Here is a 14,898-nt window from a genome sequence, read left to right on the forward strand (position 1 = left end):
GGGCTTCAGGTGTCGCTTTTACGGAACCTTCAGCCACCTCCCCCAAACGTCCCAGCAGTTTTCCCACGACAGAACAGAAACAAGCTTCAAACACACAAGATAATCACAGCAAGATTAAGGCCACAACCATCCCGGGCACGAAGCCCAGAACAAGGAATGCGCCAAGGCCAGGCAGAAAGAGCAGAAACTAACCCCCACCCTTACACTCCGCCTCCTCCACGAAAGCCCCCTCTCCCCCCCAGTTTATGAGGGAAAGCCTTATGAAAAGCAGCGATCAAAGGGGGGGCGTCAATGTTTTCAACATACACCCATTGATTATGGCCCGAGGGATATCCCACCCAGGACACCAAATATTGCAAATGTTTGCGTATGTAACGAGAATCCAGAATAGCGTCGATTTCGTAGTGTTTGTGGCCATCAACGATCACCGGCGGGGGAACCTCCGTTGGGTCGTGCCAAGCATCTGAATCTGGAGCCCGCTTGAGTAAGCTAGAATGAAATGCAGGGTGAATATTACTGAGAGAATTGGGCAATTCTAACCGAGCAGTCACATCGTTGATCACCTGGGTGATCCTAAACGGGCCTATGAACTTCTTGCCTAGCTTAGAATATTTATGCACATCCCTAAGGTTTTTGGTAGACAAATAAACCCACGCCCCCACTTGCAGAGGAAAATCCATTCTATGTTTGTCCGCTTGTCTTTTTTGGGCTTCCTGCGCTTGCGAGAGCGAGGAAGAAACGGATTTCCAGCCTTCAGCTAGAGACCGGATCCAGTCACCAAAGTCAGGGGGTTGGAGCGCATGATCGGGGAGCTGGGGTAATGGGGGAAACGAACGACCCGAGACCACTTCAAATGGAGTTTTATTGGTGCTGCTGTGAACCGCGTTGTTGTAGGCATACTCGGCGAAGGGAAGAAGCTCCGTCCAGTTATCCTGATGATAGTTGGTGTAGCAACGTAGGTACTGCTCAAGCGTTCTGTTGGTCCGTTCGGTCTGGCCGTCACTTTGCACGTGGTACGGGGCAGCCACAGCCGAGGCCGTTCCCAACAACTCCAGGAACACTTTCCAAAACTTAGATATGAACTGTGGGCCCCTGTCGGAGATCACTCTCTCCGGCGATGAATGCAAACGATAGATATGTTGAATAAACAATTTGGCCAATTTAGGCGCCGAGGGAATGGTGGAACACGGAACGAAGTGCGCCTGTTTGGAAAAGAGGTCCACTACTACCCAAAGTACTGTATTACCATGGCTTTCGGGGAGATCTGTGATGAAATCCATGGAAATCACTTGCCACGGCCGAGCCACCGGGGGGATGGGGCGTAGTAATCTGTGCGGCTTACCAGGAATGGCCTTAGCCTCTGCGCACGTCGGACACCCTTTTATGTATGCCTCAATGTCCTTGCGCATGGTGCGCCACCAAAACTGCCTCCTAAGTAGGTGAAGCGTTTTCAAAAATCCAAGGTGTCCCGCTTGTCGGGCGTCATGACCAGCCAGTAGAACCTGCTTACGTAAGGCCAGTGGGACGTACCAGCAGTCACCCCGTCTCCACACTCCCCCTTGCAACTGCAGGAGGGGGTCAGATTCCTCTTTTGGAACCTCCTGTCGTCCCGCCTCCTCCAGGTGACGTAGAAACGGGGATACAACGTCCGGGACCTTCATGGGGGAATGTTTCGGGGGCGTGACTGTCTGGGATCGGGTTACCGCCAACCCCAATTCAGAAGGTGTGAGAATAGTACGAGGCATGGCGCGTAAGGAAGTGTCCGTCCCCCTGGGGAGGCGGGACAGGGCGTCAGCTAATTTGTTACTATTACCAGAGAAAAAATGGACAGTGAAGTTGAATCTGGAGAAAAAATCCGCCCATCTCAATTGTTTGGCCGACATTTTGAGTGGAGTAGACAAAGCTGCCAAGTTTTTATGATCCGACCAGACTTGGAACGGGCGCGCGGCGCCTTCCAGCCAATGCCGCCACGTAGACAAAGCCTCCTTAATGGCTGCAGTTTCTTTATCCCCAACCGTCCAGTTGAGTTCAGGGCCGGACAGTTTTTTCGATAAATAAGCACACGGTACGAGTTTGTTATCTTTATTTTTCTGCAAGAGTGCTGCTCCTAGGGCTTTATCCGAAGCATCGACATGGACGATGAAAGGCAAAGTGGGATCTGGGTGTTTCAAAATGGGTTCGGTAGTGAAAGCTGTCTTAAGAGCCTGAAACGATTTTTGACACTCAGGGGACCAGGAAAGGGGAGCCCCGGGTTTCGATGCCTGGGGCCCCTTTCCTTTGGTACGCAGTAAGTCTGTGAGTGGTAGAGCAAGCTTAGCAAATTGGGGGATAAAATCTCGATAAAAGTTCGCAAAACCTAGAAACGATTGAAGTTCCTTACGGGTGGTGGGTATTGGCCAATTCACTACAGCTGCAACTTTTGCCGGGTCCATCTCCAGGCCCTCTGGAGAGATCCGATACCCTAGGTAATCCATGGAGGTTTGGTGGAAGGCACATTTGGACAGTTTTGCGAAGAGTGAGTTATCGAGCAGACGTTGCAACACAGCCCTGACCAAACGTTCATGCTCTTCCATCGTTTGGGAATATATTAGAACGTCATCCAAATACACCACCACCCCTTTAAACAGAAAATCTTGTAGAACGTCATTGATAAGTGACATGAAAGCCCCTGGGGTGCCGGATAATCCGAATGGCATTACAAGATATTCATACTGGCCAAATTTGGTATTAAACGCTGTTAAATGCTCGAAACCCTCAGCAATTCGTACTCGGTAATAAGCCTCCCTCAGATCCAGTTTGGTAAAAATACGCCCCTTTCCCAAGGCATCGAGCAGGTCCTTGATGAGGGGCAAGGGGTATTTATTTGACAGCGAAACAGCGTTGAGACCACGATAATCACCCGCGTTGCACAGACGTGAGGGTCTCCATCTTTCTTTTTTCACAAAACAAAACGGGGGCTGTGTGGAGTGCTCTTGGTGGCTCGGCTGAATGGCAAACCGCCAGCCAGATTCTTATCGAAAGAAAGGCCCTCAAGCTCCTTCTCCTTGGTTGGGCAAATTCATCCGATATGATTCTACCTTTGGGGAGTTGTGCCCCTGGGACCAAGAGGATTTTACAGTCTGTGTCCCTATGGGGGGAGTTGGATCGCATTCCTGTTCTGCAAAAACTTTGGCTAAGTCCCAGTGCACTGAGTTTGGGAAACCTGCCCCGGCCCAAGTTCTGGGCTCAGCGCTGGCTAAAGCCACCATTGCCTGGGGCGTCCCTCGGGATCTTCTTTAGCCTCTACCGGGTGGCTCACCATCGATGCATGTGGATCCCCACAAAGGGCGATCGGTGAATCCCGGATCTAAGGCGTTGGTCCCCAGAAGCATGGTGGGTTCATGGGAGAGGAGCTCAGGGGGGCATGCCCAGCACTATGGGACAAGTTTGGCTTAACTGGAGCCAGAATGAAGCTTCACCGTCTTTCCCAGAAAGTGTTCAGCACATCGCATGAGAAGCACTGATTGGGTCTTCAGAAGCGTGGCCGGACCGTCGGGTTGCCCAACGGGCTGCCATCCATTTGAGTAAAGGGAATCTGGTTTGGCTAATGCTATAATGCTTCGAAGCCCTTCTAGTTGTTCTCAGCCACCTGAGGACTTCATAAAGGCAGTGGGAGCAACCGGAATCTACGAGAGCCTTCGTGCCAGAATATGGGTGTGCTTGGAGGTATTGGTTAGCGTGGTCATATTAAGCTATGGGGGCTCCCCTTCACCTTCCACCGCGATCTGGCGCCTGGAAACTCTTCCGTGGGACCTGACGAAAGGCTCACCCCTTCAGGTTCAGTGTCATCGGTCTCCCCGGGCTCATCATCATAGGTGGTTTGCGCAGCTCCTTGGGGCCCCTGAGGACCTGTCTTGCGAGGAGTTCGTGCCGTTGACTTGCGGGGAGCGGGGACAGGCGCCTTTTGTTTTTTCGGGCAGTTGGCCGCCATGTGGCCCGGGCCCCCACAGTATAGACATAACCCGAGGCGGCGGCAGCGCTCAGAGGTGGATTCGGCTGCCAGCAGTCCTGCACTCGCCTTCTTCGGTGGGACGGTGACCGTCGTTGCCGGTTTGGCAGGAGGTTTGGCCGGAGCGGTTTTCCCTGTCTTAGATCGATTAAGACGGGCCGCAATAAGGTTGCCGGTTGTAATCCACTCCGCAATGGTCTGGGGTTCACGCACCATGCATGCCCAGGTGCAGATTTCCTCCTCGACAGCGTCGTGGAAGTATTCACACTTCATGCGTTCGGGCCAGTCCGGGAGCTTGCTCGCGGCCAACCGGAATTCTCGGGCGAACTCTGCAAAGGTTTTATTTCCCTGCTTGAGAGTTTTAACAGTCTTGATGGCTTTGTTCACCTCTTCCGGATCTTGAAAACGGAGTCGCAACCCTTGAAGTAAAGCCACCATGGTTTGAAGTTCAGGGGCCCCTGCTACTTCATGCAATTCCACAAACCATTCCGCCGCATCTCCATCCAACACGGACCCGATGTCACGCACCTTCTCGGCTTCGGACCTATAAAGATCATCAAACTCAAGCATGTGTGCGTCGAGTTGTAGGATGAAATATGGCAATCTCGAAGCTGTCCCCATCAAAACGCTGCAGGAATGTGAGAGGCGAGGGTAACCCCTACTGCCTCGCGGAACTGGGGCCGGAGCTTGTGCAGGCGGTGGTTGCGCCCCTGGACCGGGGGCTGGAGGTTGCAGCACCGAGCAGGACTCTCTATGGCGCTGGGAGTAGGGGAGCGATGCCGCAATATCCGGGCGATAGGTCAGTGAGTCGTCGCTTCCACCGGTGCTGCAGGTAAGAGCCACTGGTGGCGCTTCGAGATCTTCTCCGAGCTGCCGCCTCTCCTTGCAGCCAACTCCCTCTCACAACGTGTGAAGAGCCCTCCCCGCTCACGCTTGCAGTCTATCCCATTCTTCTACTGCTTGCAGTTCGCCTACCGACCTACTCCTGGTTTTCCAGCTGCCTTTAAAGGCATTCAAGGCGTTGGCGCCTGGAGCCTCCCGAGTCGGGAGTGTTCTAGGACTCGGTCACGGGAAGTGAGGTTTTTGAGGAACTGGTCTCTTAGGACATCCTTCTCTCATGAAAGTTCCACTTCCACGGCTCGGCGCTGCTGTTCACGTTCTTGTTCTAAGGCTTCACGCTCTTTCTCGAGAGCCATCGTCGCTCCTGCTCCCCAGTCCCGCTTTGGTTCTCTCGAGAGCCTCCATCTGTTCCCAAAGATCCAAACCAGGGGACGCCGTGCATCCGTGGCCGGTCAGGGCGGTAGCCCCTATCAACGTCTCAGAGCTGGAGGCGCAGGCACCATCAAGGGGCGGGGGGGCTGCTTCTTCGAGATCCGATAAAGTCTGGAGATTAAGTCGCGGTATCGGAGCATCTTCTGCGAACGTGGAGCCTGGAGTCTGGAAGTTTTAGGGTAACTCCCCAACACTTCCTCCTCAGAGTCCTGGGTCATTGGGGTCGAGCCTTCGGGCGCGCTGCGGTACTCTGCCAGCGATCTTCGGGAGGGGGACCCTCGAGGTATTGACCCAGGAATCTTTGCCAGGACTCTTCCTGTGTCCCTGTGGATGGTTGATAATCCCTGGGGATTTCCTCTCCTCAACCCGTCGCGTGATCAACTCAGTTCTGTAATCCATATGCTGGCTGGTGGTGAACAATCTGTTGCCCCAGGGTAGCTGGATCCATCGACTATTCCGGCCTACCAGGATCGTATTAGAAAGCCTGATCGCGATCTTCCAGGCGGCCGGGCCAAAACCGGTGGCTTGCCGAGCCATCAGGGGCTTCTTCCACTTGCTCATGCTGCAGTTGGAGGAAGGCTAGCTCACCGCTGAGCCGAGGCTTAGAGAGGGTCTCACCAGGAGACGGGTTCCGCTGGCTCCTCCAGAGAGCACCGCTATGGAAGGGAAGGCATATGGAGCCCTCTTTGGGGGCTAGCCTACAGTCTTGTCGCCTTCCAAAGAATTAATGACGAAGCTCCTCGGTGTTCAATCCCTGCATGTCGTTGGGCATCAGGGATCCACAAAACGGATGGACAATGGTAGCGACCCAAAATCAATCCGAAGATAGAAAAGAGAGAATCCGCATAATGTAAGGAACCTCAAAGGACTCGAAACAAAGGAACTGAATTCAGTACGTTTATTTCATAAACTTCAATGATCGCAATACACGGGATGCGGATTCTGACTTTCCCGGGCTTCAGGTGTCGCTTTTACGGACCCTTCAGCCACCTCCCCCAAACGTCCCAGCAGTTTTCCCACGACAGAACAGAAACAAGCTTCAAACACACAAGATAATCACAGCAAGATTAAGGCCACAACCATCCCGGGCACGAAGCCCAGAACGAGGAATGCGCCAAGGCCAGGCAGAAAGAGCAGAAACTAACCCCCACCCTTACTGTAAGGAATTCCATAGAAGCAGAAATAAAAGGCTCTTTGGTGTAAAAGACCGTTTATTCAGACATCTTAGAAAGCTCAAGTACACGCAGTGGCAGGAATAAGATCTCCCGCCAGAAACACAGGTTATAACTCTGTCCATCCCATCCCCCCTCCCGGATTCCCATGGGAACGGAGGTCTCATCTCCCTCGCAGAGATAAGGTCTCCGCCGGAGAAGCTGGCCCATCGCCCGGGCTGTGGAATGCAGTCAAGGCCAGGCGGCTGCCCCTCTCGTCAACACCATTGAATCCTTTACACTCTGCCTCCCTTAAAGAAAACCCCTCCCCCCCAGGTTTGTGCGGAAAGGCGCGGTGGAAAGCAGAAATAAGGGCGGGGGCGTCAATATTTTCGGAATAAACCCATTGATTATACCCAGAGGAATACCCCACCCAAGAGACTAAATATTGTAAGCGTTTGCGATTAAAGCGAGAGTCCAGGATGGCGTCAATTTCGTAATGCTTGTGGCCATCAATAATAGTCGGTGGGGGCCTCTCCGGTGGTCGTACAGGCATCGGAAACGGGAGCCTCCTTGAGTAAACTGGAATGGAAGACAGGATGAATGTTACTAAGAGAGTTAGGCAAATCCAATCGGGCAGTGACATCATTAATCACTTTAAGTAATCTGAAAAAGGTCCCACGTAATCTTTGCCTAGTTTAGGAAAGAAAAATTTACCGGCGACGCCTCTGGAGATTTTGGTGGTAGACAAATACACCCAGGTTTGCTACCCTACACGCAGAGGGAAATCCGAAGCGGTACTTATCCGCTTGCAGCTTTTGGGAGTCTTTAGCCTGTTGTAAGGCAGTCTGGACCGCATTTCCACCCCTCGGCCAGAGATGAAATCCCATTGTTGAAACTCTTGAGGGATCCAATGCTTCCGCTGAGGTAGTTGCGGCGTAACGGTGGGATTAGCGGGAAGCGACTTGACAGACACACAATTTCAAAGGGGGTTTTTTTGTACTCGCTATGAACCGCATTGTTATAGGCGTACTCCGCAAACGTGAACGTGAGCCTCGCGACCACCATTGCTCCTGGTGGTAGTTGGTGTAACAACGTGAAATACTGCTCTTAGGGTTCTGTCTGCCTTCACTCCACTCACCGCCTACTTTGAACGCGGTAGGGCGGTAATACCGTGCCGGGGCGGCCCCTACAACAACAACCTCTAGAAAAGCTTCTTCCAGAACTTTGAAATGAATTGGGGTCATGGTCGGAGCAATCTCACCTTTAACGGGCGGAGTGTAGACGGTAAACATGCTGGAATGCAACAGACGAGCTAACTTAGGAGCCGGAGGGGATGGAAGCACATAAGGAATAAAATGGGCTTGTTTACGAAAATAAGTCCACCACCACCCTAACAAGACCAGGTTGCCATGACTTTCTGGCAAATCTGTAATAAAATCCATGGAGATGACTTCCCAGGGGCGGGAGGCCACCGAGAGAGGTTTCAACAGACCATGGGCTTTCCCGGAACGGTCTTGGCTTCTGCACAAACAGAGCAACCTTTAATATACCGCCTCAATGTTCCTTATGACGCTAGCGCCACCTCAGAAATCTCGGACGGCAAGCGGCCAAAATGCAGAGTTTTTAGGAAAGCCAAAATGTCCAGCCGAAGCGGGCATCATGGCAGGCTTCGAGAACTCTGGCTTGGCGGAGGGAGGGAGGCATCGTGACAACAATCCCCCCCGGGCCACCAAACACCATTCTCCAAACGCTAACTGGGGAGTCGCCCGGCCGAGGCTCGCGTCGCTTCGCCTCCCTCGAAGTTCCCCCCGGTGAGGGAAAGGAGAGGAGACCAGGCTGGGAATGGGCGAGAAGGAGGAGTGGATGTCTGAGGATCGGGTGACAGCCAGCCCCTAATTGGGAGGGAGAGAACAGCTGACGCCGAATGTCCCGTGAAGCTGGCTCCACCCCCCTCCCCGGGTAGGCGCTGGAGAGCCGCATCAGCCAGTTTATTGGTTTCTTCCGGGGAAAAAATGGACCGTGAAAGATGAAACGAAAAAAGAAATCGGGCTCCAACGAAGTTGCTTCGCCGGACATCTTGAGGGGGGGGTGGAGAGGGCGCCAAGTTCTTGGTGGAGATCCCACCAAACTTGAAAGGGGTAAGTTTAGCCCTCCAGAAGTGGCGCCAAGTGGGAGAGTGCTACTTTAATGGCCGCGAGTCTCTTTAATCCCCCCACAAGTCCAGTTGAGTTCCAGCACCGGAGAATTTCTTTGATAAATAAGTTAATTACCGGAACCAGCCTATCATCTTTATTTCCTTTTCTTCAGCAATAGGGCTGCCTCCTAAGCGCTTTGTCCGGAGGCATCCACGTGGAACCACAAACGGGAGATCTGGGGTCAGGGTGCTTTAGGGATAGGTTCGGGTGGTAAAAGCAGATTTTAAAAGCTGGAAAAGGCTGGTCTGACATTCTTCAGACCAGGAAGCGGGGGGGCCCCGGGCTTGGCGGATACAGTGTAAGATCTTTACCCTTAGTGCTGCAAGAGGTCTCGTGAGAGGGATGAGTCAGTTCCAGCTGTGTAATTGGGGTATAAAGTCACCGTATAGAAATTGAAGGCGAAAACCTAGAAAAAGATTGGAGTTCTTTTCGGTTGGTGGGGCCGCCATTGGAGGACCAAGTGATCAATCTTAGCAGGATCCATTTTAGGCCCTCGGGCGAAAGATTCGTAACCCAAATAGTCAATAGAGGTTTGGTGGAAACAGCACTTGGAAAGTTTGCTAAAGAGAGGAGTTGTGCTGAGCAAGCCGCTTTCAATACTTCCCAACCAATGCTTCATGCTCTTCCATGGTTTGTGAATAAATTAAAAACGCCATCTACCCGTGCGCTATTCACCACTACTCCCCTTTTGTACACAATAAATCATGGAGAATCTTCGCTGATAAGGGCCATAAAAGCTCCGGGGTCCCCACTTAACCCGCCAATGGCATTATTGGCATTCAAACTGTCCAAAACTTTGTGTTAAATGCAGTCAAGTGTTCATAGCCTTCAGCAATTCTGACCTCCCTGTAGTAAGCTTCTCTCAAGTCCAAACTTAGTAGAAGATGCGTCCCAGTTGCCCAATGCGCCTTAAAAGGTCCTTGATCAAAGGCAAAGCGGTATTTATTGACAGGGAGACTGCATTGAGACCTCGGTAATCTGCACCGCAGAGCCGAAAAGACCCATCTTTTCTTTTTTTTACGCTAAAACAATACAGGAGCAGCATGTGTGTGTTTGGTAGCTCCGGCCAGCATGAACCCGCTGAAATGCTTATAGGTTCTTGTTCTAAGAAGGCACGGGTTCCTTCTCCTCATTGGGACTCTCATACGGCAGACTTTACCTTCAGGCAGTTGCTCCTGGCTGTATTTACTTATTACCTGCAAGTCAGTGTCTCTATGGGTGGCAACTGATCGTGATTCTTGCTCCTGGAAATACTCTGGCTAGATCTTTGCACGCCGGTGGGATGCCGCAGAATCGAGCAATCGCTGATGAAGCTCGGGGTGTGTCAGGAGAAGTCGAAGTTTTCCCCCCAATTCATGTGTTCCCCGCAGAGGAGGGTCAGTGAATTCCAAGATCCTTTCTTTCCAAAGGAATTTTGGTTCATGTAACAACAACCATGGCATGCCCAGAACTATGGAGTGTTTAGGTCACTGGCTGCCAGAATAAAATCTAATTTTCTCCCAATGGTCGCGATGGAGGAGAACCGGCTATGCGTTTTGAACTGGGCCTGTCCTTCGCCCCGAGAGGACTGCCGGCCCATTTGGGGTGAAAGGTATGGGCTTTCAGCCAGGGGATTTGGTTCTAGACTCTTAGCTCCTCCGCCTTTACCTGGGTCAAATGCATTAAACAATGGGAGCAGCCAGGAATCCACAAGGGGCTGAGGCTATAATAATGAAAGTATGCTTTAGCGGGGTTGGCCAGAAACGCTTGGATTGTAATGGGAGCTTGCCTTCACTCACCTGCTGCCTGGAGTCGCAACCCATGTCCATTGGGGCTGAAGAAAGGCAAACCGCTGCTTCCTCCTCCGGGTCAGCTTCGATGACTGCTTTAGACGAAGGTCGTTGGGGGCGGCCCTGATTTGGCGGGTGAAGCTAAGCAGATGGGGTGCGCGCTGCCGGAGTGGTTGGCTTCTGCTTTTTCGGCAGCTGGCGGCTAGATGACCGGACTCTCCGCAGTAAAGACACAATCCCAGCCACATACGGCGCTCGGAGGTGGTCTCGAAGCGGCTGGGCTTGGCTTGGTGGACGCAGTGGCCGGCTTCGGGCGCGGTATGCGGCCTCCGGCATCGGAAGCGCATTCCAATAGACGCTTCACTCTGGGGATCCCAAATGCAATCTCAATCAGCAATAGTGCGGGGACCCGGAATTAAAAACACCGCTTCACGCAGCTTCTGCCGCCCGACAGCATCCGAGAAGTATTCGCGATTTCATGCGCCAGGCCACTCAGGAGGGAGTTCTACCCAGCAGCCAGCATCTTAAATTCACAGGCAAATTCTGCAAACTGAAGGTCGGTTGCCTTGCTGGAATAGCTTTGATGGTGCGGATAGCTTCATTTTTCGCACCTGGATCTTGGAAGCGAGCCCCTCAAGGCTTCTTGGAGGAACAAGCGGGCACCGGGTAAGAAAGCATCTTCATCTTGCAGGTTCAAAAGAGTCACAAACCAGTGTCAGGCTGCTGTCCCCCATCCAGGACTGAGCCGATGTCCCGTATTTTTTCGCGCTCAGACCGGCATAAATCATCATAGTCCTCCATGTGCGCATCGAAGGTGCAAGATGAAGCGCAGGGAGGTTTAAAGCGGTCCCATCAAAACGGGCGTGCGCTGGAGGTCTGCAGTAACCCCTCTCCATGCAGTTCTTGGCGCCCGTGAGGGTGGCGGTTGTGCAGGTTGAGCGGGTTGAGGTAGCGGTTGCGCTGGGGGGGGGCCGAATCGCGGAGGTATCAACGCCGGTGCCGCAGGTGAGGCGGGATGCCGGTCCTTGGAAGGTGGTTGGACTCCAGCAGCGCCGCCCCTCTGGCGCCGGGCTGCACCCGTGACAGCCGAGACTCCAACTTGGGCTGTCCCAGGCTTCCACCGCCGCTTCTTCAGTTCCCTCTCCAAGGCAGCCGGCTCACGAACCGGCGAGTCAATGCATCCTGGTGCGCATGCAAAGCTGCTGCCTCTCGTTCCAATTTAGTCAGTTTCCGTCCCGTTGAACAGCTGCAGTAAGTTCACTTTGTGTACGCAAGGCCCGTGGGACACTTTCGTAAGGGACGCCAGTTCAGTTTGGAGTGTTCCCCAGGACTTTATCATGGACTGATAGATTCTGCGCGATAATAAGTCGCTGGAGCTTCTTTGGCACGGGTCCACCTGAAGTTGGACTTCTTTGCGCCAAGCCGCTCTCCGGTCTCTCTGCAGGTTTTCACGCTCTTGCTGCAGCTGTTCCCGTTCGCCTTCCCATAGCTGGCGCTCACGGCTCCATGCTTCTTGGGTATCTCGCAGTCGGCCCACTTCCTCCTCCCAGCTCTCTTTCGAGCGGGAGAGGGAACAGATCCGGCTGGGAGTGGCAGGCTTTCTCCCGACTCCTCGCCGTCTGGACGCGAGGCATCGTGCTCCACCGGTAAGCTCCACGGGTATCTCAGGTGCAGCCGCTGGTCCGGGATCAGGGGGGTCCGATCGGAAGACGGTACGGATACCCCTCCCAATCCCTGGTATAGTCCCAGTGTCACCGGGTGGTCTTCGGACGGGTCCCCAGTGCTGTGCCAATGGTAATTTTTTGGGAGCATCACCAAAATAATGCAGTCCAGGAATCGCTCAATGGACTCCTGCTGCCGCATGAAAGGTGGTCACGTCCGTCTCCTCCGCGACAGGTTGCATCTGAGAGGTTTGTAATCCATAACAAAACGGGTAGATATCCGGGATCCACAGGCGCTCGATCCATAGACAGCGCCCCAAACGACGCAGGTAAGTCCCCATGGTCGGCTTCACGTCCCTCGCTCCAGCGGAGTAAAGGAAGACTCGTGCTTGATATCGAGGACGGGAAAGAGTCACTCTTCAGCTAGACCCGCTCTCCTACCGATTCAAGATCCAGAAGGGAAAGGTCGGAGCCCTCGTTGGGGGCTACCGCGACCTTCCCCAGAAACATCCAACCTCTCCGCATGCCGAAAGGCACCAGAGGTCCACTGGACCAGTAATATAGAGGACACCAGGATCTCGCCGCCACAATGTACGGCGAAATTCCATAGAAACAGCGCCCAGTGCAAAAGACCGCTGGTTCTGACATCTTAGAAAGCTCAAGTGCACGCAGTGGCATACTTTGGAATAAGTAAACATCTCCTACTGTTTACAGGTTATAACTCTGTTCATCCCATCCCCCCTCCCGGATTCTACGGGAATGGAGGTCTCATCTCCCTCGTGAGATAAGGTCGGCCGGAGAAGCTAGTCTATCGCCTGGGCTAGAATGCAGTCATAGCCAGGCGGCTGCCCCTCTCATTAACACCATTGAATCCTTTACACTAGTGGGAATCAAACCCGGTTCTCAGATTCCAAGCACCTGCTCTTAACCACTACACCACGCTGGCTCCAGACAGTTCTTGTAAACCAGAAGTGATTCTTTTCTCTCAAGGCCCCAGCTGGGTTAACATCGCGGCGTCTTACTAGAACCTCTTTTCTGAGCTGTCTTACAGATAACCACAAAATGTTTTTTTTTACAAAGGAAGTTAACTTACAGATGTTCCAGTTGCACAGTGGCAGATAGGAAGGCGCTCTAAAGGGTGATCACTGCACAGAGGATTATTGGCTGCCCTCTCCCTCCTTGGAAGAACTCTATAATTCCCAGAAGCCTAAAGCCCAAAATATTCTGAGAGACCCGTTTCATCAGCACACTCTCTTTTCAGACTGTTACCATCCACGACAGACGACACAGGTCTATCAAAACTAGGACAAAGGCTTAGAGACGGCTTCTACTCTAGAGCTGTGGCGATGCTGAACTCCGCGGCCGATGTTGATGTGTTTTAGCAGGGGCTGTGTAGGGATGGGAGGCGGAGGAAGGGGGGAAGGGAGGATGGGGGTGTGAGTCTGAAATTGTGTGTGCATCGAGGAATGCTGCTGTAAATTTAGATTTGTCGTGCACAATGACAATAAAATGCTTATGCTTATGCTTGTATGTGAGACTGCGTTGTAACCCGAGCTTGGCAGCCATGTAAAGACGATTCTGTCAAGCGAGGGTGATGAGAAAGCAGACCGGATTCCTCGACAAAAGCGAGTTCATCAAAGGTTAATTTCACAGAGGCCAGTGAGTCGCGGACCACCTTACAATTCATACTTTAGATTTTAGCGGCCCAGGTGTTCAGAGGGAACTGTAATCACAGAACCGCTTTACGCTGTTATTCTGTTCTGAGATGCTGGCTCTATGAAATGAGCAATTGCTGGGAAGGATGTGTGTGTAGAAATATATATAAAATACCCCACCCATTGTGCTTATTATGTGTCCCTGCAGATGCAATGTGATGGATAGAAAGAAGAGTTTGGTTGCCACCCCACCTTTCTGTCCTGTAAGGGAGACTCAAAGGTGGCCTAAAGCTCCTTTCCTTCCTTTCCCTATAACAAACACTCTGTGAGGAGTAGATGGGGCTGAGAGAGTTCAGAGAACTGTGACTAGTCCAAAGGTCACTCAGCTTGAAGAGATGCAGTCTTGGAAACACATCTGGGCCACCAGATAAGCCTCCCCACTTTCTTCATTATCCATAGAGAGACAGGTGGCTTGTGTTACCCGAACGGCTTTTTTCCATCTTCGCCAAGCACGGCGGCTGGCCCCCTATCTCTCCCAGGTCGACCTGGCCACAGTGATCCATGCCACGGTCACCTCCAGGCTGGACTACTGCAACTCGCTCTACGCGGGCCTTCCCTTGCGACTGATCCAGAAGTTAAAGCTGGTCCAGAATGCAGCGGCCCGGCTTTTGACAGGTGGTTCTTTTAGAGATCATATTACCCCTGTGCTGTACCGTCTGCACTGGCTCCCAGTGGGACTCCGGATCGTCTCTCAAGGTGTTGGTGTTAACCTTTAAGGCCCTCAGCCGCTTGGGGCCTTCTATACCCCACGAGACCGCTCTGACCCTGGCTGGCCCAGCCAGCCCTGGCGTTCTGCAGAGGCCACTTGAGCTGCAGTCCCTCGCCCCCCCATCGATACGGCTGGCCTCTACCCGGGCCAGGGCCTTTACAGCCCTGGCCCCGGCCCTGCAGGAATGCTTTACCATATGCTGTCCAGGGCCCTGGCGGACCCAGGTGAGTTCCGCAGGGCCTGTAAGACCGAGCACCCACTGGGCCTCAGGGGATGCCAGCCTCTTAGATCAAGGGCCTGCCCCCCCTGGAGCCCCCACGACAGTTTTACCATCTTCAACATTGCCTGATCGCTGATACCATCCATTTTTGGGCAATGCTGGCCCTCCTGGCCTTTGGGTTGGGCACCATCTGTGCATGCCTCTGGGCATGTATT

The 14,898-nt window shown here is 53.0% G+C and overlaps 1 protein-coding gene across 1 annotated transcript in view; it reads left to right on the forward strand.

Annotated features, from left to right (window-relative positions):
* Window positions 1–10,120: 10,120 nt before the first annotated feature.
* Window positions 10,121–14,898, forward strand: part of VAV1 (vav guanine nucleotide exchange factor 1) — a 77,282-nt gene continuing 72,504 nt past the window's right edge. Inside the window, exon 1 of the mRNA XM_048487523.1 lies at window positions 10,121–10,200. Within this exon, the coding sequence (XP_048343480.1) occupies window positions 10,121–10,200 (80 nt within the window). The remainder of the gene's footprint in view (window positions 10,201–14,898) is intronic.

The sequence above is a fragment of the Sphaerodactylus townsendi genome, linkage group LG03 (assembly GCF_021028975.2).
Source record: "Sphaerodactylus townsendi isolate TG3544 linkage group LG03, MPM_Stown_v2.3, whole genome shotgun sequence".
Classification (NCBI taxonomy): domain Eukaryota; kingdom Metazoa; phylum Chordata; class Lepidosauria; order Squamata; family Sphaerodactylidae; genus Sphaerodactylus; species Sphaerodactylus townsendi.